At 56.3% G+C, this 27487-nt stretch overlaps 1 protein-coding gene across 1 annotated transcript; it reads right to left on the reverse strand.

Annotated features, from left to right (window-relative positions):
• Positions 1–85: 85 nt before the first annotated feature.
• LOC130028730 (low-density lipoprotein receptor-like) lies at positions 86–26777 on the reverse strand. The gene is made up of 18 exons (XM_056119560.1): positions 26599–26777; positions 22477–22599; positions 20975–21097; positions 18903–19289; positions 16794–16916; positions 16352–16474; positions 15719–15838; positions 14901–15026; positions 12991–13162; positions 12667–12894; positions 10008–10126; positions 9183–9322; positions 7545–7686; positions 7250–7402; positions 5455–5583; positions 2704–2781; positions 2172–2329; positions 86–1065 (listed from the first exon to the last, which is right to left on the reverse strand). Exons 1-18 carry the CDS (start codon positions 26663–26665, stop codon positions 1030–1032), a joined length of 2547 nt encoding a protein of 848 aa, XP_055975535.1. The 5' UTR covers positions 26666–26777; the 3' UTR covers positions 86–1029.
• Between the last annotated feature and the right edge of the window lie 710 nt (positions 26778–27487).

The following is a 27487-nucleotide window of genomic DNA, read 5'->3' on the forward strand; positions in this document are numbered from 1 at the left end:
GCAATGAGGTCGGAGCCCTCAGGCAGTACAGAGCAACTGGGGCCCCCTCCAGCCCGGGGCACCCCCAGACACACACAGTCAGTAGGTTTGGCAAAAATAAATAGATCTTCTTTTCTTAGACGTGAGAATCGTTCCAGCAAATATACAAAGTGCAAACGACAAGGGTGTATGTACAAGGCTTCAGGGGAACGCGGCATCCTCGGCCCGACCCTGGGCGGGGACAGGGTGCAGGGACCTGGTGACACCAAGCCCTCTCCACGCTGTTCCCACGGCTCCTTCCCTTGGAAACGTCTTCGGGCTAGTTGGAACCGTGGGGGCACGAGACCAATCCTCCGTGCAGGGCACCAACCCCGCTCCTGCCCCCAGGTGCTCCGGATACCCTAAAATTCAGCCCGGCATGTGGGCAATCCTGAACTGGAACAGGGCAGGGGAGGGGGAGCGGGGCCATACCGGCCTGCAGGCCAAGGCCAGTGCCACGTCTCAGGCACTTTCAACATGGGGCGCCGGGGCCCCCCTTTCCCTGGGTCAGTGGGGGTTTTGGTGACTGAACCAAGCTCCTGGTCTCAGTTCCCTTCATCCCGACACCTCCAATACAGCCTGAGTGTGGGGGCCCGGTGCGACTCCTCCAAGGTCAGGGGAATCGCCAAGGCAAAGCCTAAAGGCTGAGGTAGAGGCGGGGGGCTCCTGAGTGTGGGGTTCACCAGAGTGGGGGGCCCAGGCAGCATCTGGGATCCCATGGGTGGCAGCGCCGGCCCATGGCCACAAAGATACCCCAGCTTTATACCCTCTTTCCCTCCATGTGGAGAGAAAGAAATTGAACCTTCCCCCCTCACCTGCACCCCACATCCGCAGGGCCTCTAGCTCTGCCTCAGATGAATAAATAAAGCAAACAAAGCCTGGCGGGCAGGCCCTGAGTGGTGACCGCGGAGGGGGGCGTCTCAGGAAGTGAGGGGCGGGGGTCCAGGGATCACTGGGGAATTCTTCTTCTTCATCTTTCTCTTCCTCGCCCAGGAGGCCGGACACAGTGGCTCAGGGCGTGTCCTCTTCCAGACTGACCATCTGTCTCTGTCCACAAAGGCACAAACAGCAGAAACAATCAGACTGGTGCTGGGGAAAGATGAAGGGTGGGGGGGCAGCGCACCTCACCTCCTCCGGGCCGCCCACCGGGTCTCCAGGCTCCTGACCGCTGCCCCTCTGCCCCACCAGGGAAGCCAGAGACCAAGGCAGGACTAGAACCATCCCTGGTTCCCGTCTCTCCACAGAGCAAACCCTAAAGCCGTTCTCCGGCCTGCCATGTCCAGAGCCCTGGTCCTGTCCCCGGCCCCCCGCGGCCCCACCTGGGCGCCAGTTTGACAGCACCAGCTGCTCTGAGCTGCTCAGGCTGAGCATGTGCTGGCCCCAGGGCCTTTGCATGAGTGGCTGCTGTCCAGTCTGTCATGCTATCTAGCTTCACTGATTGTAGTTTACACATTTGGGGGTCACCTCTGACGGTGCTGGAGGGGTACGTGCTGTGAGTGCTTGGTGGCTGTTCCCCATGCTCTAGGGACCCTGACTGGCCTCAGGAATACAGGACGAGCTTGCCTGCCTGAGGGGTGACCCCGCACACCCCAGAAACAGCCGACCCACCCCAAACCCCAGAAAACGGAACAGGGAATGTGGTTCCGGAGGTAGTGTAATTGCCTCTGAAGGCCTGGGGATCCCCAGCTCCCAAGGGACCCCAAGCAGCGCTACAAATCACTCCATGACATAAAATTAAAATAATTAAAATGTCATCCTTGGGGGCTGTAGTGATAGCACAGCGGGTGCGGAGTTTGCTTTGCACGCTGCCGACCTGGGTTTGATTCCCAGCATCCCATATGGTTTCCTGAGCACCACCAGGAGTAACTCCTGAGGGCAGAGCCAGGAGTAAACCCTGTGCATCGCAGGGTGTGACCCAAAAAGAAAAAAAAATGTCATCCTTTCCTTCCCAGGCCACAAACCCTTGGGGGTCCTTCTGGCATCTGTTCTCCAAGTGGCTGAAAACCCCACCCCGGCCTAAAGCCCGTCCCCTGAGCCTGAAGCCCCACCCATAGGACCGACTGAAGCCCCACCCACAAGACTGAAGCCCCGCCCCGTGGCGCCGAAGCCCCGCCCAGCAGGTCCTGAGGGTCCCAGGTGGAGGCTGAGCTCACCGAGGGGTAGCTGTAGCCGTCCTGGGCGCTGCAGATGCAAACCTCGTCCTCCGTGGTCTTCTGGTACACCGGGTTGTCGAAGTTGATGCTGTTGACGCTCTTCAGCCGCCAGTTCCTCCAGATGAGGAAAGTGCCGAGGGCCAGCAGGATGATCAGCGCTGGGGGAGAGGCGCCGTCACCCCAGAGCCGGGTCGCTGCCCCGCCTTCCCCCACCTCGCGCTCCCCTGGGTTCACTTCAGTTCGGCTGCATTTGGGGGACGGGGGGTCAGACCCAGTGGTGCTGGGGGGTGTTCAGGGCGCTGCCTGGCGGGACTCCCGAAAACCAGTGCTCCCCCACTGCCGCCAAGTCCCGGGTCCCGAACCTAACGCGATTCTCGCCGGGAAACTAGAGGCCACAGCTTGGGAATGACGATGGGGGTCCCAGGCCGGGGAAGCCAGTGCCCAGAGGGGAGACACGGGCAGGGTCCGGGTCGGGCTCAGCTCCGCTGAATGGGGGTGGGGCGGGGGAGGGGCGCGGGGTAGCCTGGCTCACCGATGGGCAGGATGATGTAGAGGGCCCGCGAGCCGGCCCGCTGCTCCTGGTGCTCTGTGCCAGCTCCGGCGCCCTGGACTGTGCGAAGAGGGACAAAGTGAGGCTGATGGCAAAAGGGGAGCCACCCGTCACCCCACATTGTCTGCAGAATGGCAGACGCCAGGATTCCTTCACCCCAAACTTGCAGGGTAGTGAGATGTATAATAACTTTCACTCTCCTCGTCCAGATAAAGCATGGAAGGGGGCACCCTCAGAACTGTAGGGTGATGGGGCTGAAGCGATAGCCAGTGGTAGGGCGTTTGCCTTGCAATCGGCCAACATGGCCAACCCGAGTTTGATTCCTCCGCCCTTCTCGGAGAGCCCGGCAAGCTACCGAGAGTATCTCGCCCGCTCGGCAAAGCCTGGCAAGCTCCCGGAGACGTATTCGATATGCCAAACACAGTAACAATTGCCACAATGGAGACATTACTGGGCCCGCTCGAGCAGATCGATGAACAATGGGAGGACAGTGACAGTGACAGTGGGTTTGGGAATGCCCAGGACAGAAATTCCTTGGAACATGGTTCTCTGCAATAGAGATAGTTCTGTGGCAAAGGCACTTCCCTTGCCTATGGTCAACATAGTACGGACCCCTGCACCATATAAGGTCCTGTGAATCCCACAAGACTTTTTTTGTTTCTTTTTTTGGGTCACACCTGGCGTTGCACAGGGGTTACTCCTGGCTCTGCACTCAGGAGTTACTCCTGGAGGTGCTTAGGGGACCCTATGGGATGCTGGGAACTGAACCCAGGTGGCTGCGTGCAAGGCAAATGCCCTACCCGCTGTGTCATCACTCCAGCCCTGCCCCCAAGAATTTCCGCTATGGGCCTGCAGCCATAGTACAGTGGGAAGGGCATTTGCATTGCATGTGGCCAACCTGGGTTTGATCCCCAGCATCCCAGAGTCCCCTGAGAACCACCAGGAGTAATTACCCTTGAGCATCGTAGGGTGTGGCTCAAAAAAGAAAAAAAAGAATTTCTGCTATGGCCACCCCCTCCCCTCCAAATCAACACTCCACAGAGCCATTCTGTGGCTCCTTGGTGGAAAGATGTATTTTGTATTTACCTGAAGGAGACTGCCCTGTCCGATGGTGGACAGTGTTGCTTTTTTTTGGTGTTACACCCATTGATGCTCAGGGCTGACTCTTGGCTCTGCGCTCAGGAATTACTCCTGGCAGTGCCCAGGGGACCCTATGGGATGCTGGGGCTTGAACCTGGGTTCGCCATGTGAAGGCAAATGCCCCCTCCTGCTGTGCTATCACTTCGGTCCCAAAGGGTCATTCATAACTATGTGAATTAACGATCTTCCCAAGCACCCCCAGTTCCTTTAGATGGCAGTTCCCTCACCCCAATGTTTGGGGGGGTACCAAGCTGAATCTTGCCTCCGTCCCCCTTCTCTACAGAAAACAGGGAAGCACAGATCTTGGGACTTCACTAATGCATGGGAACCCCAGAAATTCTAGTAGCCAGGGAGAAATAGGGTACCCTCAGAAATGTGAACTGGAGTGATAGGACAGCACGTAGGGCAATTGCCTTGCCTGTAGCCCACCCAGGTTTGATCTCTGGCACCCCATAGGGTTCCTTGAGCCCTGCCAGGAGTGACCCCTGAGCACAGAACCAGGAGTCAGCCCTGAGCACTACCAGGTTTGTCCTGGGCATCCCCAAACCCAAAAACCAAAAAAAAAAAAAAGGGAAAACAAAAAAGAGTAAGAAGTAGATCTGTCCTTTTTCAGGAGAAATCAGGACCGTGCCCACTGTCCAGGTATCTGGGATTGAGCCAGACTTGGCCATGAGCAAGGCAAGCAGCTTCCCCAGTGGACATTTTATTTATTTATTTAATTTTATTTTATTTTTGCTTTTTGGGTCACACCCGGCGATGCTCAGGGATTACTCCTGGCTCTGCACTCAGGAATCACTCCTGGCAGTGCTGGGGGACCATATGGGATGCTGGGAATCGAACCTGGGTCAGCCGCATGCAAGGCAAACGCCCTCCCCGCTGTGCTATTGCTCCAGCCCCTTCAGTGGACATTTTAAAAAATTTTTTGGGCTGCACCTGGTGTCCCTACTCCCGGCTCCACTTAGTGATCACTCCTGGCATGGTTTGGGGGGACCCTACTTAGCCTCAGGGCCAAAAACAGGGTCCCCTAGGCAAGCGCCCACCCCACTATCCTATCTTTGTGGCCCATTGTTGCTGATACTTGGCCCCTGGGTCTGATGGGCTCTGGGGTAATTAACCAGCACATTTTCAGGAGTCTACAGTTTCCAGAAGTAGGCTGGGGAGGCCCGTCAGCACCACCTGATAAACGAAAACCCTAGGGACACACACACCAAGTAGGCAAGAGTCCTCAAAGGCCCCTGGACTAAATATGTGCATTTTTTTGGTTTTCGGGGTCTCCCAAGTGGTGGGGTGATGACAGCTCCCCACTGTGATATTCCAGCATGATCTTCCATACCACTAGGTCCATGCAAGTGTCCAAGGAATGCTCCAACCACCCTGACACTCCAAGAGTCTCCCTGTGGGGCTCAGGAGACAATCAATGCAGTGCTAAGAATCAAACCCTGATAAGGTGTGTGCTAGGCAGGAGCCCTAACCACTGGGAAACCTCTCTGGCCCCTAGGCTCTCTCTCGTTGCCAAGACAATTCAGGTCCAAAATGGACCCACTTGGTGCTCGTCTCTATGACGCAGACCAGGGCAGACCAGTCATTAATTACCTGGGTGGGACAAGGTCACCGTCTCCACTGTGGTAAGCTCTGGGAAGAATCGGGGTCGTGGGCTGGCCGTGTGCTCTGATGTCCTCTCTGTTGCGCTGGTCGCAGGGGATCCCGATGTTGTCACAGGTTCTGCAAACAAGAGACATCCTGAGCTGGGGCTCCCCTGAACCTCCTCCCAGGCGGGCGACCAGCCACCAAGAAATCACTGAGGTCAGGGGCTGGAGTGACAGTCCAGCAGGGAAGGCATTTGCCTTGCATGCGGCTGACCCAGGTTCGATCCCCGGCATCCCATGGTCCCCCAAGCACCGCCAGGAGTCATTCCTGAGTGAGAGCCAGGAGGAATCCCTGAGCATCACCAGGTGTGGCTCAAAAAGTCAAAAAAAAGGGAAAAAAAAAGAAAAGAAATCACTGAGGTCCAATGCAGGAACATCTGCCACACGGACATCGCACCTGTCATTCTACACAAAGTGTCATGGTGGGAAGGCGTGAAAGGTTCCAGAGTGTGGGTTTGTTCGGAGTTTGGGCACATCACCTGACAGTGCTTAGGCCCAATTCCTGGTTCTGTGCTCAGGAATCACTTCTGGCGGGGCTCGAACCCTGTTTGGCTATGGACAAGGCAACAGCTTTTACCTCTTAGGTGCCAGGACTGTTATTATTTTGTTTTGTTTTGCTTTGGGGCCATACCTGGTGGTGCCCAGGACTTAGTCCAGACTCTGAGCTCAGGGAATCACTCCTGGCAGGGCACGGGGGACCCCATGGGATGCTGGGATTGAACCTAGGTTGTCACATGCAAGGTCAGCACCCTCCCAGCCGCCATATCCCTCCGAACTCCAGGACCATTTTCAGTGGCTAGAGAGAACTGACTCCTCGCGTGGTCTCACCTACAACCTCAGGCCCAGATCCTCAGAGCCTGAGAGTTTCCTCAGTACTGAAGCCCCTCGAAGGGTCTCAGGGGAGGGCATGCAGTGAGTTCGGGGGGGGAACCAACAGGGAAACGTCTCTGGGCTTGGGGCTGGAGCGATAAGAGCAAGGAAGGCTCTTGCCTTGCATGTGGCCACTGGGATTCCACCCCCAGCATCGCAGTGTCCCCTAGCACACGAGTGATTCTTGAGTGCAGAGTTGGGAGTCAGCCGTGAGAATCACCAGATGTGGCCCCCACGCAAAGCAAAGCAAAAATTTAAAAAAAAAAAAAAGAGGGATTTAGGAAACTTCAGTCGTGCACCCCTCCCCCCAAACTCTGGGGGAGTGAAGTGGACTTTGAGGATTTGAACCAGTGTCCTAGGGCAGTGAGTTCATCGGTCATGTCTAAGGAAATCTCCAGAATTTTTTTTGGGGGGTCACATCCAGCAATGCTCAGCGGTTGCTCCTGGCTCTGAACTCAGGAACTACCCCTGGTGGTATTTGGGGGACCATATGGGTTGCTGCGAATTGAACTTGGGTTGGCCGCATCCAAGGCAAATGCCCTACCGGCTGTGCTATTGCTCCAGCCTCGAAATCTCCAGAATTTTTAAAAAAGAGGAAAACAAGGAGGTGGGGCCGGAGCCACAGCACAGTGAGGAGGGCACTTGCCTTGCACGCAGCTGACCCGGGTTCCATCCTCAGCACCCCATGGGGTACCCCACTATCTGAGCGCAGAGTCAGGAGTAAGTTCTACCCCCTATTATGGCTCTAGCCTGGCACCCAGAGAAGAGGTGCGGGTGTCACTCTGGGCCTAAGGAGGGGATGTGGAACCCTCAGGTCTCACGGGGCTCAGGGTGCAGGGACCAGCCCCAGGGCCCAGGGGCTGACATTTCACCTGGCTGGCAGCTCCTTCTGTCAGTGCCCAGCACCAGGCCGTCAGGACAGGCGCAGGTGAACTTGGGGGAGTGGATGTTGATTTGTGGGGCTGGGAGACACAGGTACTGGCAGCCACCATTCTGGAGAGCCGTCTTCTCGCACCAGTTCACCCCTGCGGTGGAAGAGTGTGTGGGTGAGAGGGGGAAACAGGGTAAGGACAAAGTTGGAAAGTTCTAGAAAATTCTAGAAATTTCCAGAAATGTCTAGGGCAACCCAGGAAAGGGGGGTGGGCTTTGCAGCCACGCCATCTTTACCCATGGGCTGGGTCAAGTTGTGGAAAAGGACAATGTCCTCTGGGGACAGCAGGTTTTTGGCCACCAAATGGATGTCGGCACCCGTGAGGCGGTTGGCACTGAAAATGGCTTCATTGATGATGTCTGTCCAGAACACTTTATCCTGCGGGACACGAGGAAGAGAAGACAGCAGCTCGGTTTGGGAGTCACAGTCCAAGGTGAAAGCATTGTTTCTTTGGTTAAAAGAGAAAAGTTTTGGGGGCTGGAGTGATAGCACAGCAGTAGAGCGTTTGCCTTGCACGCGGCTGACCCGGGTTCAATTCCCAGCATTCCATATGGTCCCCCCGAGCACCACCAGGGGCAATTCCTGAGTCCATGAGCCAAGAGTAACCCCTGTGCATCGCCGGGTGTGACCCAAAAAGCAAAAAAAAAAAAAAGAGAAAAGTTTTTCGGGGGCTTCACAGCCGGTTTCACGGACTGTGCACGCCTGGTCCCCCGGGAAATGCCTCGAGCAGCCTCCATGCCCAGCCACGGGTAACTGAAAAATCCCTCATGGCCCAAAGGGAAAGCAGGCCCAGTGCGGTAGGGCGGCAGGGAGGGCGCTGGCCTTGCACGCGACTGACCAGGGTTCGACCCCCAGCTCCCTGCAGGGTCCTCTGAGCACCACCAGGATTCATCCCTGAGTGCAGAGCCAGGAGTAATGTGCTCCGCTGGGGGTTACCCCCCCAATCCCTACCCAAAAAAGGGGAAAACAACCAGGCCACGCATTCTGCCTTTGCATCTGGAGTCCCAGGGCGATCCCTGCCACCACCACTGGGAGACGCTGGCTTCCAGGCAAACTCCACACCCGCACCAAAGCCTGCTTTTGGGTTTTCGGACACATTGGCTGGTGCTCAGGCGGCGGGGCCTGAACCCAGAAGGACTCCAGCGTCCTATCAACCACTAACCTCACCCCGGCAGAGAAGTGCTCCCTGGGGCTCACTCCCCACCTCATAACCACCTGCGAGTTGCAGTTAAAAATCTGTGGGGGCCAGAGAGATGGAACTGCAGGGAAACTGCTAAGGCCCTTCACCCCGGCCCAGGTTCGGTCCCGGCAGCCCATAGCAAGAGGGTCCTGAAGAAAGTAATTCCTGAAAAGAGAGAGAGGGAGAGGGAGAGAGAGACAGGGAAGAGAGAGGGATAGAGGGAGACAGAGAGAGATAGGACAGAGAGATGGAGGAAGACAGGGAGAGAGGAGGGAGAGGAGGGAGAGAGAGAAGAAAAGTGACTGCCACAGAGGTAGGTGGGAGTGGGGGAAGCGGGAGAGAAACTGGGGACAGTGGTGGTGGGAGACGTACACTAGTGAAGGGACGCGTGTTGGAACATTATATGGCTGAAACCTGATCAGGAACAGCCTTGTAACTGTGTCTCACTCTGATTCAATTTAAAAAAATTTTTAAAAATTAAAAAAAAAGAGTAATTCATGAGCATTGTGGGGTGTGACCCCAAGACAAAAAATGTTTCATCATTGGGCAACCCTAATTGAGACCGCCCCACCCCTCAAAAACTTTTTCGACATCCCCAAATGTGCAAAGCTCGGAGCAAGAACCCCTGGGTCCGACCTCATCTGTTTGGGGAGAAGCCCCGGGGGTGGGCCCTCTGTTGGCCCTCACAGCCCACCTCATAGATGGCCAGCGAGAACGGGTGCGCCAGCTTGGCCTTGTCCTCCAGCACGGTCTTCCGGTTCCCTCCGTTGACATCGATACTGGAGATGGAGTGCAGCTTGGAATCCACCCAGTACAGGCGGCCGCTGGAAAGATCTAGAACCCACATGGAACAATGAAACGTCAGGGATGGAGGGTGGGGGGCTTTGGGTGCTTGGCTTTGCACCCAGTTCAATCCCCAGCACCCCACAGGATCCCTCAAGCACTGCCAGGAGAAATTTCTGAGCACAGAGCAAGGAGTCAGCCCCTAGTGTCAACCAGGCGTGGTCCCCTGAGGAAAAAAATAAACAAAGCCCAGACATCATTTGTTTTTGTTTTGGGCCACACCTGGCAGTTACTTTGGGGTTACTTCCAATTCTGCACTCAAGGATCACTCTTGGTGGGGTGCCAGGGATTGAACCGCGGTCAGTCGAATGTTTGCAAGGCAAACGCCCTACACTATGCAATCACTCCAACCCCTATACCACATATCATTTAAATTAAAAATAGTAAATGAAAACCCCCACGGCCGGAGTGATAGCCCAGTGGGGAGGCAGTTTGCTTTGCACACGGCTGACCCAGGTTTGATCCCGACACCCCAAAGGGACCCCTGAGCACCACCAGGAGTAATTCCTGAGTAGAGTCAGGAGTCACCCTGACCATCGCCGGGTGTGACCCCCGCCGCCCCAAAATAGAACAACAACAACAAAAAAACCCCGGGGGGTTGTGTGTGGTCCATTGGGGGGTGCACTTGCTTCTCCCCTTCTCTTCCATGCCACCCTGTCACAGTCCAGGCACTTACCCAGGGTGATGCCGTTGGGCCACTGAATGTTGTCCGTCACCAGCGAGTAAATGTCCACTCCGTTCAGACCCCCCTTCTTAATCTTGGCCGGGGTCCCCCAGTCAGTCCAGTACATGAAGCTGGTGGGGGGCGGGCACACAGAGAAGGGGTGAGTGCCACAGTGTTGTCGTGGGGGCAGCTGGGAAACTCTGCTGCAGCAGATGCTTTCGTTTTCACAACAATGTCGGGGCTGGAACCAGGATTCCCAGGGGCCCTAAGGACCTTTGCAGTCTCTGATTTGTTTTGGGGAACAGCCCCAGTGGTGCTCAGGGCTGACTCCTGGCTCTGTGCTCAGGGATCACTCTAGGCGGTGCTCAGGGAACCCTATGGGGTGCCAGAGATTGAACTGGGTCGGCAAACGCCCTCCCCGCTGGACTATGGCTCTGGCTCCACTTCACATCTTCCTGACATTGAGGAATCTTGAGAATTCAAAGGATGCTCGGGCCAGGCCTTGAGTCCACCTGCCTCGCATGGCTGAGGCGAGTTCAAACCCAACACCTCACAGGGGCCGGAGTGATGGGATGGCGGGGAGGGCGCTGACCTTGCACACAACCGACCTGGGTTCAACCCCTGGCACCTCATAGGGTCCCCAAGCACTGCCAGGAGTAATTTCTGAGTGCAGAGCCAGGAGTCACCCCTGAGCACCGCTGGGTGTGACCCCAAACAACAAACAAAAGAAGGGACTGGAGAGATAGCACAGTAGGTAGGGCGTTTGCCTTGCACACAGCGGACTAGGTTCGATTCCCAGCATCCCATATGGTCCCCCAAGCACCACCAGGGGTGATTCCTGAGGGCAGAGCCAGGAGGAACCCCTGTGCATTGCCAGGAGTGACCCCCCCAAAAAAAAACACCCAAAAGAAAAAAAACATACCTCCTGGGCCCGAACCCTGCTGGGAGCAGCACCTGAGCACAGAGCTGGGAGGGGCTTGAACAGCCCGGAAGGGCCTGAAAAACCTCTACTACCCCACCCCGCCCCCAGCAAAAAGAACAACAGGAAGCGCTTGAGAGTCAAAGGAAGCTCGGCAGGGGCCAGGCCCAGAGTTTGACTCCCTGGCTCTGCACTCTGGATCACTCCTGGTGGGGCTCCTGGGACCCTGCAGGGTGCAGGGGATCAAACCCAGGTCGGTTGTATGCAAGGCAAACACCCTATGCACTCTACAATCGCTCCAGCCCCTATACCAAATATCATTTAAATTAAAAATAATAAATGGAAACCCCTGGGGCCCGATAGGACAGTGGGGAGGACGCTTGCCTTGTACACACCTGACCCGGGTTCGATGACTGGCACCCCATAGGGTCCTCCAAGCACCGCCAGGAGTGATCCCTGAGTGCAGAGCCCGGCACCCACAGGAGAGGGGACACCCCAACACTGGCACTGGAGAGGCTGAGTCTGGGATTGTCTCTGTCCTCTACAATGTCCCACGATGAGAACATCTGGAGGGTGTCAGGTCCTGAACTCAGCTTTGGGGGCAGGAGCGCTGGGGTCCACCCTCAGCACTGCGGGGTCCCCAATATCCCCCTGGACCAATGGACTGGGGGTAGACCCTGAGCCCCAAACACCATCTTGCATGGAGTCCTGCGGCCCCAGATCTGCCCCTTGGAGCCTTGGCCCCCACGTCAAGAACCCAGTGCCCTCTCGGCACCAGCGGGCCCCCCCACGCCCCGGGTTATGAAATCCCACACGTGGCAGGCCAGGTGGGGGCTGACAGGTACAGAGTCCACCGAGCCACCTGCCAGGGGACACAGTCGGTCCCCGCAGACCCCGGGGCTGCTGAGTAAGCAGTGATGGGGGCAAGCAGACATCCACGAGGACAGGAGGTGATTGCGCCCAGGGCCAGTGACCTTGCAGCCACCACAGTGGCCTAACGTTGACCGGGCAGCCCAGTGTCCTCCTGGCCTGGTTCGCGTGGCCATCAAACCTCCAAATCCCAAAGTGTGATTCTCGCTCCCATGTGGTTCTGGGCCACGGGTTTCTATTATTTTTTTTAATGCATTTCCTTTCTTCATTATCTATTTATTTAGCTTTTTTGGGTCACACCCAGTGATGCTCAGGGGTTTCTCCTGGCTCTGTACTCAGGAATTACTCCTGGCCGGTGCTCAGGGGACCTTATGGGATGCCGGGGATTGGAACTGGGTCAGCTACGTGCAAGGCAAACACCCTCCCTGCTGTACTATCGCTCCAATCCCAAGAGCCACAGGGTTTCTGGGGTGAGCAGGAATAGATTTCAGGTTTCAGGGGTGCTGGCGGGTTACTCCCAGCTTTGTGCTCAGAGCTCACGCCCCAAGGGACCGGGCTTCAAACCAGGATCAGCTGCATACAAGCTGTCTTGGAAGACCATCTCTCCGGGCCCCCAGGGACTGATTCTATGTCAAGGACCCAGCAGAGAGGGAGTTCACCCAGCACATGGCCGACTAGGGTTCGACCTCCAGCACCCCTAAGTTCCCCTGGCATAGCCAGGAGTGATTCCTGAGCACAGAGCCAGGAGTCAGCCCTGAGCAACACTGGGTATGACCCCCAAACCAAGCGGGCTCTACCCTGCAGTCCCCCAGGGTCTTGCGCCCCCGCCCCTCTGTCTGATGTACAGCCTTGAACCCCTTCCCACCTGGGGCCAGGACCCACCCGTGGACGGGATCCACCACGATGGCGCGCGGGCGGGAGCCTTTCTCAGCGAACAGCGTCTTCCTCTTGGCGCCGCTGGTGTCGGCCACGGACACGGTGCCGGGCCCGGAGTCAGTCCAGTAGAGGTTCCCGTGGATCCAGTCCACCGCCAGCCCATCGGGTGCCTGCAGGTTGTCGCCAATGACCGTGAGGTGCGGGGAGGAGCCGGGGGCGCCGCTGATCTGGGTGCTGGGAGGAGAATGAAGGGGGTGCAACGTTAGGCCTGGGGACCCCTGCCCCCAGCCCCTCACCACCCCCCACGCCTCGCCTCCCGCCGGGCCCCACCTGTAGATCTTCTTCTGTGACAGATCGGACCAGTAGACGCGGTTGGCGGCCACGTCAGCGTCCAGCGCCACCACGTTCTTCAGGTTGGGAATGAGGCTCGAGTACTCCTGCCGGTCCACAGCCATCTTCCGCACCTCGTGGCGGTTGGTGAAAAAGAGGTAGGCGATGGCACCTGGGGGAGCAGGAGGGAGTTGGGAGGGGCAAGGAGCCCCCACAGAGCCAGGGTGACCCCCAGGCCTGGGCTGTGACATTCTTTTTTTTTGTTTTGAGGCTGTACCCGCCAGTGCTCAGGGCTTCCTCCTGGCTCTTCGCTCAAGGATCACTCCTGGTGGTGCTCAGGGATGTTGGGGATTGAACTCAGATTGGCCGTGCTCATGGAAGAAGCCCTCCCCACTGTCCTATCGTTCTGGCACTCCTGTTACTATTCTCATTCGGGGTGCAGGGATTGACCCCGGTGCCTCTAGCCCCAAATATCACATTTCAATTGCTGTTTCACCTCTTCTTTTTTTAAATTTAATTATTTTTTAAATTTTTGGATCGCTCCAGCATAGCACAGCGGTAGGGCGTTTGCCTTACAAGCGGCCAGGTGAACATGGCCGACCCGAGTTCGATTCCTCCACCCCTCTCGGAGAGCCCGGCAAGCTACCAAGAGTATCTCGCCACACTGCAGAGCCTGGCAAGCTATCCCTGACGTATTCAATATGCCAAACACAGTAACAACAAGTCTCACGATGGAGACGTTACTGGGCCCGCATCGAGCAAATCGATGAACAACGGGAAGACCGTGACATTTTTTTATTGTTGGATCACACCTGACGATGCACAGGGGTTTCTCCTGGCTCGTGCACTCAGGAATCACTCCTGGAGGTGCTTGGGGGACCACATGGGATGCTGGGAATTGAACCACGTGCAAGGCAAATGTCCATCTGCTGTGCTATCGCTCCAGCCCCTTGATTTTATTCTTCATAGAATTGTTCACAGTCACTGATTACTTTCAATATTTGCTGGCTCACCTTCTAAGTGAGATGCAGTCATCTATATTTTGTTTTGTTTCAAGCACCAAAGTACTGAGGTCTGTTCCTGGCTCTGTGCATGGGGGTTCAACTGCGGTGGTAGTCGGGGTGGCACAGATGAAACCAGATGCCTCAATCCCTGTACCACGTCTCAGAACCCAACCTGTCCAACACCTGCCTTGTCCGCCTCAGCCCGGGAGTGGGCAGGAAGGTTTAGCGACAGGTGAGAAGGCAGATCATCCACTTTGCTTTTCCAACAAAGTTTTCTCAAATGAGTTCTCTCTGGCCATCACGGTCCCCAAGAGACAGGGGCTGTGATCAGCCCCCTGCCTTGGCCAGGGTGACTATGGCTCAGAGAGAGTGCATGGCTTGCCTGAGGTCACACAGCAGGCTGAACTGGGAATGGAAGCCAAGTCACCAACTCTGGAGGCTGTCAGGAGAGCAACACCCCATCCAGAATGTGACGCCTCTTTGACTGACTGGGTTCTCAACATCAGAACCGGGCTGAGGCAGGAGAAGACGTCCTTCCCCCCTTGATTAATCAGCAGCTGGACCCAGCAGGGCAGCCCAATTCTCAGTTGACACAATTATCTGGGGCCAGAGCGACAGTCCAGCACGGGGGGAGAAGGGAGGAACGACTGGCCTCGAACATAGTTGATCCAGGTGTTAAATTCCTAGCATCATCCCATAGGGTCCCCTTGAGCAATGCCAGGAGTAATTCCTGAGTGCAAAGCCAGAAGCAACCCTTGAGCATCGCTTGGTATGACTCAAAAAGCCAAAAAAAAAAAAATTGTCTGTCCCTAGGTCATTTCAGCAGAAGTGAGGTTCCGATGACAAAAACCCCAAGGCTGTGTCCCTGGAACGCCGGCCCCTCCCGCGTGCCCTTGCCCCACTCACTGGTGGCCTTGCAGGTGCCAGTGAGAGGGTCCAGCCGGAAGCCGTCCATGCACTCGCACTTGAAGCTGCCCTCCAGGTTCACGCATAACTGGCTGCAGATATTCTCCTCCTGACACTCGTCGATATCTGCCAATGGGGGCCACATAGAGAGCTCAGCGGTTAGAGCACAGCTTTGCACCTGGCCAACCTGGGATGGGTCCCCAGTAGTGCCTAGAGTCCCTGGAGCCCTGTCAGGAGTAATCCCTGAGCTCAGAGCCTTCAGTACACCTGGGTGTGGCCCCCCACATAATACATGGCTGCCAGTGGATTCCGGGGAAGGAGCCAGGCTGTCTGCCAAACTGTCTCAAATGCTAAACTCTCAAACTCTCCCTGCCAAACTGTCTCAAATCTCTAGATGGTTCATAACATGATTTTTATTTGGTGGGATCTCAGCACAGTGCTCAGGGAGCCCTGCAGGGCTGAAGGTTAGACCCAGGGCTTGCCCATGCAGAACCTGCACCCAGTCCTTTGATTTTGGGGGAATTTTTTTTTTGCCACACCCGGTGGTGCTCAGGGCTGACTCCCGGTGGGCTTGGGTAAGGGGCATCATATGGGCTGCTGAGAATCTAGCCTGGGTGGGCTGTGTGCAAGGCAAGTGCCTTTCCTCCCTGCCTTTCCTCTGGCCCATGCGCCCAGCCCTTTGATCCATCTCTCCAGACCCCCCTATTCTGAATCGTGCACCCCCAAACGAAGCATGGACACCTCATTCTCTCCTCCAACTGCAGGACCGAGCAGAACGGAGGTGGGCTGTGGTGTGGGGAGCGACACTCTGGACTCACCTTCACACCTGTGCTGGTCTGCCAGCCGGAAGCCGGGGGGACATAGACACTCGAAGCCGATCTTGAGGTCTTGGCAGATGTGGGAGCAGCCGCCGTTGTTGTCGGCACACTCGTTGGTCTCTGGGGGTGAGGGTGGGGGTAATGGGTCTCACTCGGGCCTCCTGGCCCCCTTCTCTGCACCCCTGGAGCCCCCAGTTCTATCGCCAGCACTGCTGGGAGTGAGCCCCAAGCAGGGCTCAAAAAACTAGCCAAAAGGAATCAGTTAAGAAAACGCCAGGGTGGGGCTGGAGCGATAGCACAGCAGACACGGCATTTGCCTTGCACACGGCCAACCCGGTTTGATTCCCAGCCTCCCAATATGGTCCCCTGAGCACTGCCAGGAGTAATTCCTGAGTGCATTGCTGGGTGTGACCCAAAAAGAAAAAAAGAAAGAAAGAAAGAAAGAAAGAAAGAAAGAAAGAAAGAAAGGGTAGGGGCCAGATGCAGTGCCAGTGTATGGACCAGAACATCTGAGCCCCAGAGCCCCGAGGCAGAGTAGCTGCACAGTCACGAGTCCAAGATCTGGGCACTCCACATGCGATTTGACCATCTCACCTACCCCCACCCGCCCCTGCCCAGCCCCTGGGAACTCACTGCATTCCTTGAGGGGTTCGTCCGACCAATCCTGGCAGTTCCTGACCGTATCGCATACTTTGTCCATGGAGATGCACTCGCCGCTGTGGCACTGGAATTTGTGCGGTCCCTCACAGAGGGTCACTGGGAGCAGGAGGGGAAGGTCAGTGTCCCGAGGTCACCAGCCTGCATGGGCGCAGAAGCCTCGCCAGATGTGCTGGGGGCCTCAGAGCCCCGTGGTGCTAGGCTCAAACCCCGGGCCCGCACACTCAGGATCAGTTACATTGGGCTGGAGCAATAGCACGGCAGGGAGGGCGCTGGCCTTGCACATGGCCAAGCCGGGTCTATGCCTGGAGCCCCACATGGTCCCCTAAGCCCAGCCAGGACTGAGTCCTGAGCACTGTTGGTAGTGACCCTCCCTCCCCGCGGCGACTAGGGCCCCGGAGCCCCAACACACACTGACCGTTGATGCAGCCACGCTCGTCACTGCCGTCATTACAGTCCACTTCCCCATTGCACTGGCCGCTGCCGTGAATGCAGCTGCCATCCGAGCACTGGAACTCGTCCGGGCGACACGTGGTGATGGCTGCGGGGGGTGGCAGCAGACAGATCCCATCAGGGAGTGGCGAGAGTGGGAGAACCCCCAGTTTTCTGGTTTGGGCTCTGAGCCTCACAGGCGGCATCAGGATCAAACCTGGGGCTTCCGTGAGTGAGCAAGGCCTGAGCTCGGCCCTTCAGAACCTTCTCGGGTCTCGACGTCCCCCTTCGTGTCAGTAACCCAAGAGGCAAAGGAAGGCGAGGGCCAGGGGGTGGGTGTTTGGGGATAGCGGGAGCTGGGGATAGCAGCGTAGATGCTGAGGGGCCTGGTTGCAGTGTCGTGGATGGCACGAGGTCATCCGCCTGCAGGGCAAATGTCCTGAGCCCCGGATTCTGTCTCAGTCCCCTTATATAAAAAATTTTGGGGGGCTGGAGCGATAGCACAGTGGGTAGGGTGTTTGCCTTGCACACGGCCGACCCGAGTTCTATTCCCAGCATCCCGTTGGGTCCCCTGAGCACCGCCAGGAGTGATTGCTGAGTGCAGAGCCAGGAGTAACCCCTGAGCATCGCAGGGTATGAACCAAAAAGCAAAAAAAAAAAAAAAAAAAAGTTAATTTGGGGGCACACCCAGCAGTTCTGAGGGTTTACTCTTGGTTCTGCATCCATTCCTAGTGGGCTTAGGATACCCGTTGATGTGCCAAGAACCAACCTGGGCCAGCTGTGTGCAAGACCAGTGCCTTACCTGCTGTACTATTGTTCTAGCTCAAAGAGCGATTTTTTTTTGTGTGTGCTTTTTGGGTCACACCCAGCAATGCTCAAGGGTTACTCCTGGCTCTACACTCAGGAATTACTCCTGGTGGTGCTCGGGGAACTATATGGGATGCTGGGAATCAAACCCGGGTCGGCGCATGCAAGGCAAATGCCTTACCCGCTGTGCTATCACACAAAGAGCGATTTAAAAAAATTTTTTTTGTTTTGGTTTGGTTTTGGACCCCACCCAACAGTGCTCAGGGTTGACCCTTGACTCTGTGCTGAGAAATGACTCCTGGCGGGCTCAGTCAGGGACCATCTGGGATGTTCGGGATTAAACCTGGGTCAGCTGAAAGCACCCTACCCTCTGTACTATCATTCTGGCCTCATTGTTTTTTCTTTTTTAATTTTTAAAAGATTTACTGATGTCATAGAGCAAAATGAAAAGAAGTTGGGGTTCAGGGCCCAGGATGGCACTCAGAGGGCTGGTGGCAGGCTCTGCACACAGGACTCCCAAGAGGGACCCCCAGAACCACATGGTCTCCCCAAGCACTGAGCACCACCGAGTAGGGGCTGCCTGAGTCATCCTGCCCCCACAGAAAACAAAATATGGGGCTGGAGCGATAGCACAGCGGGTATTAGCCTTGCCCACGTCCGACCCACGTTCGATTCCCAGCATCCCATATGGTCCCCTGAGCATCGCAGGGAGTAATTCCTGAGTGCGTGAGCCAGGAGTAACCCCTGTGCATTGCCGGGTGTGACCCCCCCAAAAAATAGGAAAAAAAAAAAGAAAACAAATAGGATCTGGGGTCTACTAACACAAACACAAATGTTACATTTCTCTCAACTTTTCCGCACCTTTCACTCATGTATTATTTTATTATTTTTTCAATCGATTTGTTTTTTTAATTGATTTGTTTTGCCAGAAAGATAACGCAGTGGATAGAAAACTAGCCTCGAAGGCTCCTGACCCTGGTTTAATTGTTGGCACCCCAGTAGCTTCGCCTGAGAACCGTCGGGAATAATTCTTGAGCACAGAGCCAAGGAGTAAGCCCTGAGCACCGCCGGGTGTGGCGCAAAAATCTGAAGAAGAAACAAGAAAAATTAATGGTTTTGGGGACGGAAATATAGTACAGCCAGAAGGGCACTTGCACTGCACACGGGTTGGATCTCTGACATCCCACAGGGTTCGGGAGCACCTCCAGGACTCATCCCTGAGCACCGTGGGGTTCCCCCCACAAAAATAAAAAGCCCAAGCAAACCAAGTACCCCCGGGGCCCCTCACCGCAGTCGTCCTCGTCGGACTTGTCCTTGCAGTCGGCGCTGCGGTCACAGCGCCAGCTGGCGTGGATGCACTCGCCGCTGCGGCAGTGGAACTCGTGTGTAGAGCAGTGGCGCTGGGCGCGGCGCTCGGCCAGGGGGTCGCGGCCCCCGCAGCGCTGCGGCCACTCGTCCGACTCGTCGTCACAGTCCGGGTCGCCGTCGCACGCCCACAGCTGCGGGATGCATGAGCCGCTGCTGCAGCGGAAGTGACCCGGCTCGCACGTGATCACCGGGCAGCCCACCTCGTCCGAGCCGTCCTGGCAGTCGGTGTCCGAGTCGCAGACGAACTCTGGGGCCACGCACTGGCCGTCTCCGCAGCGGAACTCCTGCGGCGAGCACGTCTTGGGGGCTAGCAGGCAAGTGGGAGAGAGCAGGGGACCCCAGCGTCAGACCCCTCCGCAGAGCTGGACAGCGGAGGCCCCCACGTGGGGTCCACTGCGGTTTGCTCATCCGGCTCTGCTGGGCCCAGCCCGCACACCGTCGAAGGGGATAGATTTTATTATTGGGATATATTTCATTATTACTATTTTTCCATAGAGCCCAAGACAGGGCAGATAAGAAGGTGCTGGAAGGTTCCTGGGGTTCACTTCTGAAGCCCACAGAGTCCCCAACCTTGCCAGGAGTGATCCCAGGTGTGGTCCAAAAAACAAACAGAAAACTTTTTAATTTGGGTGTTTTTTGGGGGGAGGAAGGGTGGGTGCCACCCCCAGAGATGCTCAGGGGTTGCCCCTGGCTCTGGGCTGAGGAATCACTCTTGGTGGTGCTCCACAGACCTTATGGGAGGTAGTTATCGAACCCGGGTCAACTGCATGCCAGGCAAGTGCCCTCCCGCTATACTATCGCTCTGGCCCCAGCAAAATTATTAGGAGCCCAGCCTGGGCCAGAGATGAGACAGCGGGGAGGGTGTTTGCCTTGCATTTTTATTTTATTTTTGGTTTCTGGCAAAATCTGACAAAAATTTTGGTGATCCAGCCGTGCTCAGGGGACCGTATGGGCAGCTGAGGATGGAACCTGGATCAGCCGCGTGCAAGGCAAATGCACGCCATAAGAAAACGCCAGGGTGGGGCTGGAGCGATAGCACAGCAGACACGGCATTTGCCTTGCACACGGCCAACCCGGTTTGATTCCCAGCATCCCATTTGTTTCCCTGAGCACCGCCAGGGGTAATTCCTGAGTGTAAAGCCAGGAGTAACCCCTGTGCATCGCCAGGTGTGACACAAAAAGCAAAAAAAAAAAAGAAATTGATCAGGGAGCTGGAGCAATAGCACAGTGGGTAGGGCATTTGCCTTGCACGCAGCTGACCTAGGTTCGATTCCCAGCATCCCATATGGTCCCCTGAACACCGCCAGGAGTGCAGGAACCCCCGAACACTGTTCCTGAGTGCATGAACCGGGAGTAACTCCTGTGTATCACCGGGTGTGACCCAAAAAGCAAAAAAAGAAAATAAAAAAGAAATTGATCAGTGACACTGTATATCACTATGTAGTGTTATTGATCGATTTCTTCCTGTTCATCAATTTGCTTGAGCAGGCACCAGTAACGTCTCCATTGTGAGACTTGTTGTTACTGTTTTTGGCATATCGAATACGTCACATGGGGAGCTTGCCAGGCTCTGCCATGCGGGCGGGATACTCTCGGCAGCTTGCTGGGCTCTCCGAGAGGGACGGAGGAATCGAACCCGGGTCAACTGCGTGTAAGGCAAACGCTCTACCTACTGTGCTATCGCTCCAGCCCAATAATAATAATAATAATAATAATAATGAAAGGCTGTCCCCGGCTAACAGAGAACTCAGCCTTTAATGAGGTGACCACAGCAGTGGACAGGAGGGAAGGGGAATCTGAGGGGCAGCACTTTTGTTACCCAGTCAACGTGGAACTTAAGGCAGGGCTGGGGAGGGTCACAAGACCATCTGCAGTGCGGCCCCCCCAAGAGATGAAGGCCGGGCAGAGCAGCTGGTCACCCCACGGTAGAAACTCGATGCCGGTGGGGGTCCCCGGGCAACCCGGCATGAGGCCAGCAGGATGCTCACTCACCGCAGTCATCCTCGTCCGAGCCGTTCTTGCAGTCCTGCTGCCCGTCACACCTCCAGGACTGCGGGATGCAACGGTTGACCTGCCCGCCGCAGCTGAAGTCCCCAGCGCTGCAGGTGATGGACACTGCCGGAGAGAGAGTCTGAGTCCCCGCCCCTCCCCTGCCCACTAAGGAAAGCATTGGCAGCACATGCGCACTGATGACTCCCTCTCCGTCAGTTCAAAATGCCAAGACTGGGGCTGGAGCGAGAGCACAGCGGGTAGGGCGTTTGCCTTGCACGCAGGCGACCCGGGTTCGATTCCCAGCATCCCATATGGTCCCTTGAGCACCGCCAGGAGTAATTCCTGAGTGCAGAGCCAGGAGGAACCCCTGTGCATCTGTGCATCGCCGGGTGTGACCCAAAAAGAAAAAAAAAAAAAAAAAAAAAAGCCAAGACTGGGGGGTCGAGAGAAAGGGCAGGGGAAGGTGTTCACCTGCCAAACAACTGAGCGGGTGCCATCCCTGGCACCCTCACAGGGTCCCCTGAGCCCCGTCAGCAGTGATCCCTGAGCTGAGTGCAGAGCCAGGAGTCAGCCCTGAGCACCATGGGGCGTGGTCCCCAAAACAAATCCAAAGAAAGACGGAAATGGCAACACAGCAGGTGGGGAGCTTGCCTTGCATGCAGCTGACTCGAGTTTGAACCCCAGCACAGCACAGGGGCAGCCCTGATCATTGCTGGGTATGGCCTCAAACAAACAAAAGCAAAATATAGAAAAATAGGACAGGGGCCAGGGCAATGATACAGTAGGGAGGGCGTTTGTCTTGCATGATGCCGGTTTGATCACTGGCATCCCATAGGGTCCCCCGAGCACTGCCAGAAATAATTCCTGAGTGCAGAGCCAGGAGCAACCCCTGAGCATCACCGGGTATGGCCCCTGCCCCAGAAAAGTAAGTACAGGGGGTAGAATGTTTGTCCTGCATGTGACCAACCTGAGTTCGTTCCCTGGCACCCTATAGGGTCCCCAGAGCAATGTAAGGAGTGATCCCTGAGCACCTCAAGGAGTGATCCCTGGGTGCAGAGCCAGGAGTCAGCCCTGAGCTTTGCCAGGTGTGACCCCCTGGGCCCCCAAAAGAGGAATGGGTGGGAGGAGATGAAAATCAAAGACTCCCAGGGGTTGGAGTGATTGTGCAGCAGGTAGGCCATTTGCGGCCGACCCTGGTTTGATCCCTGGCATCTCATATGGTCCCCCGAGCACCGTCAGAAGTAATTCCTGAGTGCAGAGCCAGGAGTAACCCTTGAGCATCCCTGGGTGTGACCCAAAAGGCAGAAAGAAAGAAAGAAAGAAAGAAAAAGAGAAAATCAAAGACCCCATAAAAAAGCCACTGGAGGGCACTGTCGGTGACATTCTTTCTCCCATTCTCCTGGTTCCAGAGTCACCACGTCTGTCATCCTTAGGCCAGCTCCACCCCCCCCCCCCCGGCCCCCGTCCGTGTCACCCGCTGTCCCCAGGGGAAGGACACTCACGGCAGGTGTCTGGGGACTCGTCGGAACCGTCCGGGCACTCAGGACTGCCATCGCAAACCCACTTATAGGAGATGCATTTTCCGTCTCGGCACTGAAATTCCTTCCTATCACACTTGCCTTTGGCTGAGAAAAGGAGAAGAAAAAGGAAGATCAGGTCCAGGACAAAGCAGCTCCCGGCACTCGCTCCTGGCACCTGAGTCATCGACACTGTCCTCAAGGCAGCTTAGACTGGGTCCTAGTCCCAGGAAACTGACTCACACAAAGCTCTGAGGAGACCAGCACAGCAGAACCGGAGAAGGTGCAAAGGTTACAGGCCTCACCTATAGTGTGCAGTGGGGACCGGGGCCCAGGTTCGAATCCCCCCATCACACAGGGGGCTGGGGAAATGTCAGCGGTAATCCCTGAGCACAGAACCTGGAGTGTCCCCAAATTTCCTTTGTTTGGGGGTCACCAGGGCCACACTTGGTGACGTTCTGGTTCTGCCCCTAGGAATGACTCCTAGTGGAGCTCCAGGAACCCATGGGATGCCAGGGATCAAACAAGGTCAGGCACGTGTAAGGCAAACACTCTTCCTGCTGTGTCATCGCTCAGATCCTGGGCCCAAAAATTAACCTACAGGCCGTTCGTTGAGTTCAAAGGACGTGTGAAGATGAGCTGAGTGCAAGCTTTGCATGCAGGAGGCCAATTCCACCTCTGTCACTGCAGGATGTCCCCCAAAACAAACAAGGGTCAGAGAGATCTGACAGCAGGCAAAGCACTGGTTGACCCAGGTTTGATCCCTGACACCTCATTAAGGTCTCCAAAGCCCCACCAGGAGTGAGTGATCCCTTAGCCCAGAGCTGGGAATAAACCCTGAGCACTGCTGGATCTGCCTCCCAAGCAAAACAAAACAAAACATAACAAAAACACACCAAACCACGGCCACCACCAATAAAAAGCAGTCTCTAGGGGCTGGGGCGATAGCACAGTGGGCAGGGCGTTTGCCTTGCACGTGGTCGACCCAGGTTCAATTCCCAGCATCCCATATGGTCCCCTGAGCACTGCCAGGAGTGATTCCTGAGTGCAAAGCCAGGAGTAACCCCTGAGCATCGCCGGGTGTGATCCCTACCCCAAAAAAAGTAAGTAGAGAGGGTAGGATGTTTGCCTTGCATGTGACCAACCTGGGTTCATTCCCTGGCACTCTATAGGGTCCCCAGAGCACTGCCAGGAGTGATCCCTGAGCCTTGCCAGGTGTGACCGCCCCTAGACCCCAAGAGGGATGGGTGGGAGGAGATGAAAATCAAAGACCCCCAAAAAGAGCCACTGGAGGGTTCCAGAGTAAAACCAAAAAGAAAAAAGAAAAAGAAAAGGAAGAGAAACGGGCTTATGAAAATCTCTGGAACCAGAGATTAAGAACCAAGAACCAGAGAGGAAGCCGGATGGGAGCCAATCTGAGGATGGCGACAGTTAGGAAGAAATGTAAGAACCAACAGAACACGCCCCGGGTGAGGCCCTGGGCAGTGACAAGGAAGTGACCCCCAAGGGACCCACAGGGCCTAGCTGGGCAGGTGAGGGGCCCCCTGGGGCGGGGCGGGAGTAGGGGGTTGAGCTTTGGAATCTGCTGCAGGCACGCACCCCACCGATAATCTACATTGCCCAATGGAGGCTGGGATCAGGTCGTGTCCCTTTGGCTGAGCCCCAAACACGTCTGGCTCTGACTCACTCAGAAAGGGGGGAGCCAGGGGAGCTGAGCTCCAAAAGGAGGAAGTGAGTCACCAGCCCCAACCGCTGCGAGCCCGGGCAGAATGCAAGTGGAATGCCACAGCACTCAGGAAAAGAAAGGTTTGGGCCAGGGACGGTTTGAGATAATGACACTGCTGAGGGGGAACGTCTGCCAGCATCCCCCCCCATAAAAACAAAACAAAACAAAATCCAGAGATGCCAGGTTGGGGTGCTAGGATCCTCTGCTTTCTCTCAGCCTTTGTACAAGGATCTATGTTGTAAATGAAAGGTGCCCCTGAAATTGGAGATACTAATTACAGCTTAAAGCCCTTTAAAGAGGAACAAGGAGTGTCCAGAACGATGATTCAAGAGCTCAGACTTTGCATTCAGGAGGCCCAGTTTTGCTCCCCACAGAAAGTTCCCCACAGCACCACTTGGAGTGACACCCTGAGCACAGAGCCAGGAGTAAGCCCTGAGCACGAGTGGGTGTGGGCTTAACCCTCAACCCCCAATTCTGACAAAAGCAAACCAACAAAAATTCTGGGGAGATGAAAAAAAAAAGAAGTTCTAGATGAAGTCATTTCCTGAAAGAAAAAAGCACGGCCTGGAAATAGAGAGAGAGTTCCAAGGGCTGATCCCAGGGTTCACTCATAGGACACCTGGGTTCTACCACCCAGTAATGCTTGGACCCCAAAACACTGCTGGTAATGACCCCCCTGAGCACAAAGCCAGGAATAGTTGCGAAGCATAGCTGGGTGTGGCGTGCGCGCGCGCACGCGCGCACACACACACACACACACACACACACACTCTGCAGTCCTCTGGGTTCAGGATCCCTGAGAACACTGGGAATCAGAGAGAAGCTGGAGGAGAATCTCAACTCCCCAGGGGCATTAATGCCATTTCAGGAAGGAATCCATTCAGCCACCAGCCATCATCCACCCATCCATCTCTCCTATCTCCATCCATGGGTCCATCCTCTTTCTGGGGTGGGGGGGGGGGGGAAGCTCAGTCAAGGGAAGCTCAGTCAAGTGCCCCTGGACCAAACCCTCCATCTCTCTCCGACAGCAATAGCAACCCTCTCCCAGGGGCTCCTGTGGATTCCAACGTTCCCAAGTTCTCTGCTCCAAGCCCCCCAACCCTGAAAATGTTCTTGGAGCTTGTTCTGGGACTTTCCCAGGTCGCTGAAGGGCAGAGCTAGTCCTAAGTAGGAAAAGGATCATTTACTTATTCGCCGGGGTGTGGTCAAATGCACAAGAAACTCCTTTAAACTATCTGGGTGGGAGACACAGAGATGGGAGGCGTTTAAGGCACTTTCCCCGCATGCAGCTGACCCAGGTTCCATCCCCAGCGCCCCATCGGGTGCCCAGAGCTCTGCCAGGGTGAAATCCTGTTTCGTTTTATGTCGTTCGGGGCCACACCCAGCTCTGCACTCAGGAGTCGCGGAGGTGAGGCGGCACCCTCTGGGGAGCTGGTGGGGGTGCCCGGATCGAACCTGGGTCAGTCTCCTCCCCGCTGGACTACCTCTCCGTCCCCGATTAAACCAATGTTCATCAACAAATAAAACCACCACGAAAACTAGTCTCTAAACCAAACACAAACGGAGAACATCCCCCACCCCAGTCAAGACTGCGGTGAGCGCCAGGTGCTCAGAAAAGTTTGCGTCTCACAGAGCGGGGGCGGGAGGAGAGTGAAGGTCACGCACAGCAGCCTGGGAAGAGCGGGAGCGGGAGCGGGGGTCCCGGGACCCCCGGCCCTGAGGTCGCCTTTGTAACCCACCGCCGCGCTCCTCCATCCTCAGGGCCGCGCGCGTCCCGGCGACAGGCCCCGCCCCGAGCCCGCTAGCCACGCCCAGAGCCCGCGGGCCTCCGCGAACGCCGCCTGCCATTGGCCAAGGGGAGTGGCTCGAGGCTCGCCTGTTTGAGCCGTGGCCAATGGGAGAGGCGAGGGCGGGCCTCGGGACTGTAGGCGGGGTTGGAGGCGGTGGCCCGGGAGAGACGCGCGCCCGGGGCTGGGCTCTTCCCGGCCGTGGCGCTTTCAGGGTGCACAAAGGCCACTTCGGGGCTGGGGTCGCCAGTACATGCTCGGGAGAGGCGTGTGTGGGGCAGGCACCCTCTAGTAGCCCCTCTGCATCCTCGCCTGGCTCGCCCTCACCCCTAGGATGACCGCGCGGGTTGCACGCGCCCTCCTGCCCTGAAGTTGTGTTGGGGTTCCCCGCTCTGCTGAGCAGTTCCCGGATTTCCTCTCCATCCAGCTTGGAAGAACTTGGTCCCAACAAGGATGAAAAGTGATGTTTTCCACTTCTACCCACCACTCCCTCGCCCCCACGTACAAAATTAACTCTAAAGGGGCGTCCCCACGTCCTGGGGCCAAGGAAGGGGGTTCCCCCCTAAACGCGCGGCGCCTCCGATTCAGCCTTACCTGCAGCCCCCGCCGCGGCGAGGAGCAGGGCGACGACCCAGCGCAGTAACCAGCTCGCAGATCTCATGTCCCCAGCGTCACCCCGGCTGTCCCGTGTGTCCGCCGCGCTGCACTGCCCGGCACGCGGGTCCCGTCTTTTGCAGTCTTTCAATGCGGCCTTTCTCGCGGGGGCGGAGTCTGCAGTGGGGTGATTTTCAAATAATGTCCATCCACACCGGCGCGGGAAGGAGGAGTTTCGCAGGCCCGGGGCACATGGAGTCCTTAACCCTTGATGCCCGGGCTGCCAGTTGGGGAGCTACAGCTACGCCTGGAAGTCTCCCTGAACGACGCTTCCCTCAACCCACGTCACTGTGGAGGGGTCCGGACTGTCCTTTCAAAACCATTTCACCGTCTAAGGAAGCCCCCTCCCCAGGCCAGATAGCACTAGGGGTGAAGTCTCGTTTGCTTTGCATGTGACAGACCCATTAGGTCTCTGATACCCAGGCCCTGAGTCCAAAGTCAGGATAAGCCCTGAGCACAGTCCAAGTGGTCCCCAAACCAAAATAAAGACGGATCCCACCTGCCATTTAAAGAGAAAATAACTTCTTGGAAACCCCACCCTATCCCACCCCAATTCCTTACTTTCCTTTGCCTTTTCCGATCTAGGAATTGTATAGATTTTAAACCAAATGCACCCATCTACCGTTTTGGAAAATGCGCTGCCAAATCGCTGTATAGATAGGAAATCAATGTGGCATTTAAATACAATGTGCAGGGTGAATTCCAGCTCCACGCTACTTATCGTTCCAGGCTCCTGGGTGAATTGGAAGCCAAAAGCATCTCTAAAGCCATTGACCTTTCAGGACCCAGGGCCTGGACAGAGATATCGATTTCTCCTTTCAGGAGTTCA

Source organism: Sorex fumeus, unplaced genomic scaffold (genome assembly GCF_029834395.1).
Source record: "Sorex fumeus unplaced genomic scaffold, SorFum_2.1 ptg000041l, whole genome shotgun sequence".
Lineage (NCBI taxonomy): Eukaryota > Metazoa > Chordata > Mammalia > Eulipotyphla > Soricidae > Sorex > Sorex fumeus.